The sequence below is a fragment of the Humulus lupulus genome, chromosome 6 (genome assembly GCF_963169125.1).
Source record: "Humulus lupulus chromosome 6, drHumLupu1.1, whole genome shotgun sequence".
NCBI classification, from domain to species: Eukaryota; Viridiplantae; Streptophyta; class Magnoliopsida; order Rosales; family Cannabaceae; genus Humulus; species Humulus lupulus.
The window spans coordinates 220155788-220159855 of record NC_084798.1 but is presented as its reverse complement, the minus strand read 5'-3'; the positions used below and the strand labels follow the sequence as shown (position 1 = coordinate 220159855).

At 34.2% G+C, this 4068-nt stretch overlaps 1 protein-coding gene across 1 annotated transcript; it reads right to left on the bottom strand.

Annotated features, from left to right (window-relative positions):
* Positions 1–315: 315 nt before the first annotated feature.
* On the bottom strand, positions 316–3812 carry LOC133786129 (subtilisin-like protease SBT5.4). Its single transcript, XM_062225342.1, has 8 exons — positions 3807–3812; positions 3621–3712; positions 2511–3084; positions 2369–2427; positions 1957–2205; positions 1740–1854; positions 1443–1656; positions 316–942 (listed from the first exon to the last, which is right to left on the bottom strand). The coding sequence occupies exons 1-8, from the start codon at positions 3810–3812 to the stop codon at positions 404–406; spliced, it is 1848 nt and encodes a 615-aa protein (XP_062081326.1). The 3' UTR covers positions 316–403.
* Positions 3813–4068: the final 256 nt, after the last annotated feature.

Genomic DNA, 4068 nt, shown 5'->3' with positions numbered 1-4068 from the left:
TGGACCTTATGTTTTGTAAAATGATTAAAATAGAACCATAAACTCAATTTTAATAAAGAAAAAATTGAATATAACAACACAGTTTTTAAGTAGAATGATTTTATTTTTGTTCTGAATTATTAGTTTAGTAAATTATTTGTGATTTTAGTTGAGAAATCATTGACCAAAATCGGGTTTAGGATTCTATTTTAACAATTTTACAAAATATAAGATTTAAAAAGTAATTTGTCAAAATAAATGGTCCAAACACCTAATAGAACAAAACAAATAGTCCAAAAATATATAAACACGTAATTATACTAAATTCATATGACAGACAATGCATACATACTTTCTCGATGAATGTGCTTGAATAAAATAAATATTTTACATTTTAATCTGCCATACTAATTTCTGACTCCTTTTAGTACTTGACTACTATAGGACTCCTAGCATAGCGCTTCCCGTCTGTCCATTTCAATTGTCCAAACACATAATCTTTAGGTTGTCCAACAATTTTTGGCTTCAAAATAATCTCAAAATTCTTTTCTTCACCAATTTTGCTAAATTGTAATGTTGTGGGCTTAACATAAACAGAAACTCCAGCTGGGGCCCTCACATATGCTTTGTAGGTGCCTGGTGGGCCAACATTCTTAACTTTTCTAGTAATGATTGTTGTTGATTGTGAACTTAGATCTGTAACTGTAATGGAAGGGTAGTTGAAATTGCCTAGAGTGAATGATTTGGGACATTTATACGGTTTCTTATAAAATTTCTTAAGCATTGTTTCATTGTAGCCATGGGCACATAAAAAGTTCATGTAATCGTCAATAGTTCTTTCATACACAAGTCCAGGATCCATAGCTCGGTTTGGTTGAATGTGGCCTGAACCATATTCAAAGGGTGTTGCTTTTTTCATGTTCCAATCCAACATCGGTTCATTGTTGTTATCTCTAACTCTTGCTGCAAATAGATTAGCTCAGTGAGAAGTAAAGAATAGTACCAGCATTTGTCAAATATTCATGTATATATAGATTAGTTTCACTTTAAGACCTACCGATGGAATTCTCAGTGTTCTCGACCCGTGAACAGTTTTCGGCGCGATTCCTTTTTATGATCGTGTATATTGTAGCTATTTAGAGTATTATGTAAATTTTCAGAAAATTCCAAATAATTTATAGTACCGAAAACTAAGTTCAAACATATTATTGCACGCGTAACTAATTTTTTTTATACGCGTGGAAAACATATTTGAACCTAGTTTTTGGTACTGTAAACTATTCAGAATTTTCTGAATAAATTGCAGGAAGCTCTAAACTACTACAATATACATGATCATAAAAAAAATTTTTTGCCGAAAACTGTTCAAGAGTCGATAACACTGAGCCCCACCGGTAGGACTTAAAGTGAAACCCCTATATAAAAATTATCCATTATATTTGGGCATATGTGAATAAATATACCTGTTGTCATTATAGCTGAATGAATTGCAGCTGGACTCCAATCTGGATGAAGAGTTTTGAGAAGGCCAACGATCCCAGAAACATGAGGACATGACATTGAAGTACCTGAAATTGTGTTGAATTGGACTCGACGTTTATCAAATATTTCATCAGTTGGTCCAACAGCTCCACTATATGCAGCAATAATATAGACTCCTGGTGCTGTGATATCCGGCTGTGTGTGCAATTGAGAAAATTGGTTAACATTTCTTTATACAAAAATAGTAAAATCTAAATAAGAAAATTTTCAAAGTAGACCTTAAGCACAGCTGGCTGAATAACATTAGGTCCTCTCGATGAGAATGAAGCCATGGCTGGAGCTGGCTTAACTCCAACTCCAGTTTTTGGTCGATTCATGTAAGCCATGGGAGCCCTAGAATCACAAAAGTATCATAATTATTATGTCAAATTAAATTTATTGTCTTTGATATAAAATCTACAAAGAAATACAGCTTTTAAGATTATTTGTTTGTACTTGGTAGTTTTGAGGTATTCGATCACTAAATTTCCTTGAATAGCATTGAGATGAGATGCAGGGAGCACATGAGCCTCAGGATCTGTTTCATTCCCAATTAAGGGATGATTAACTAGAATCATTCCAACAGCACCTGCAAGAAATGCCTGGTGGCCCTTTTCAAGTTTTGAAGTCTCATCCCCAACATAACAAACCAAAATAGTCCCATTTACATTCTTTGGATTTAGGCTTTTAGGCTTGCAGAATTCCCTGGAAAACACATAAACATACAGTGACGTGTCACTACTTTTTAAAACAGTGGGTCATGTTTTTATAAGTGTGATTGGCTAGGCTAAACTGCCACATCACTGTGTGTAATGTTTGAGTGTATATTTTAGGTGCACGTATTATTACTCTTATTTTTTATACTAACCCATAGGTCAATGGATAAAACTTTTGAGATGGCAAGCCGCGTGAAGAAAGACTTGCTCCCTGTGATTATATCAAAAAATGAACACTTAATTATATTTGTTTTCATATCAAAAGTTTGAGATACTTCAGGGCGTTTTACGTACCTCAAGGTGTTTTTTATTGCCAAGAGATACATAACTGCTGAACTCACGGTCGACTGTGCTAGCTGCCACGGTTATGGTCCATGGTGATGCATTAGTTACAGTCTTTGGATCATGTCCTTCGTTGCCAGCCGAGGCAACCACAACAATGTTATTCATAACCGCATGAAAACTCCCTATTGAAATCACATCTTCGAAAAACTCAATAGGTTCATCACTACCAATAGAGGCCGAGATTATGTCCACACCATCACTTATTGCAGCATCAAAGCCAGCCATAACATCAGCATCGGTGTAAGCTGGTGCATCTTCAGTTTGTAGCCAACCACCAATCTTGTAAGCGGCGACACGGGCTTTGGGGGATCCACCCTTGGCTGTGCCATTCCCATTGCCGAGCACATTTGCTCCAAAGACGAAACTACCACCAGCCGTGGAAAGAGTATGAGTCCCATGCCCATTAAAGTCTCGACTGGTGAAAAAGTTTGCCTTGCGTATATAAGTTTGAAGAGAAGAAGTGTTGAGAGTCTTTAGAAGTGCCATATAGCCCTTGCTAAAGTACTTTGCTCCTATTAGCTTCCTAGAGCATTGGAAAACAGAGAAGAGATCATTTAATTTAAAAAATGTACAGTGACATATTTAGAAATTTAAATTTGGCTCATTCGCCTCTTCAATGGGAAGAGAAAGATTTGATATGCATTTACAGGTTAAGAAATGTAAGTGCAAGAAGCATATAAATATATATATATTTGATATGCATCAACAAAATTGTCCTTCCATATAGATATGTCGTAGCAATTCATTTCTTATTTTTTTCTTAATTACTTTATTATGTATTATGCAAAATAAAAAAGTATTATTCTAATTGGCCCGTATCAATGAGGAACTAGCACGTGTTCTAGCTCCTGCAAGTCAGTAATTAATAGAGAAAAACGGATGAGATAGTAACATAATCACTAGTCTAGTAAGATTGTGTATTTTTGCCAAAAAAAAAAAATAAGTATATAACTACATCAAAGTAAAAATATTGAGTTTTTATGTCAAAAATTTACTTTTTTTTTTAATTTTATTTTTCATTCAACCATATATATATATATATATAAAATGTGGACCAACCTATTACAGTGGACTTTATCCTTGATGACTGATTGACAACCTCCATGCCACTTTGATGGAATAGGTCCGATTCCTTCGAACTCATGAAAGCTCTTAGATTCACGCCAAACACCTACCAAACCAACATTTACTATCCTCAAATTATTGTCATCTATTACTATATATATATATATATATATATATAACAATCATGTATAAGAGTTAGCTAGTGAGATGATGGATCAGTGGCGATAGTTTATTTGATAATGAGTTAAATGAAGCATCAAAATATAAATTAGTAAATATTTACCACTATCCAAGTTTGCAATAATTAAATCTTCACCGAATCTAGCTTTGTTCCAAATTGATTGATAAGAGACAGCACCGCCATTTTTTTCCAATCTAAGAAATTCCCATGAATGAGTTGTGTGGAATTTCTTTCCTTTGCTCAAGAAAACTGATACCACAT

Bases quoted from the DNA above. Each gene is read 5' to 3' on its own strand.
- LOC133786129 (XM_062225342.1), bottom strand. The intron at 3,085-3,620 runs GTTGGTCCACAT...CCAATGCTCTAG, and splicing joins GATAAAGTCCACTGTAATAG to GAAGCTAATAGGAGCAAAGT. The intron at 2,206-2,368 runs GTTAGTATAAAA...TGTGTTTTCCAG, and splicing joins TTTTATCCATTGACCTATGG to GGAATTCTGCAAGCCTAAAA.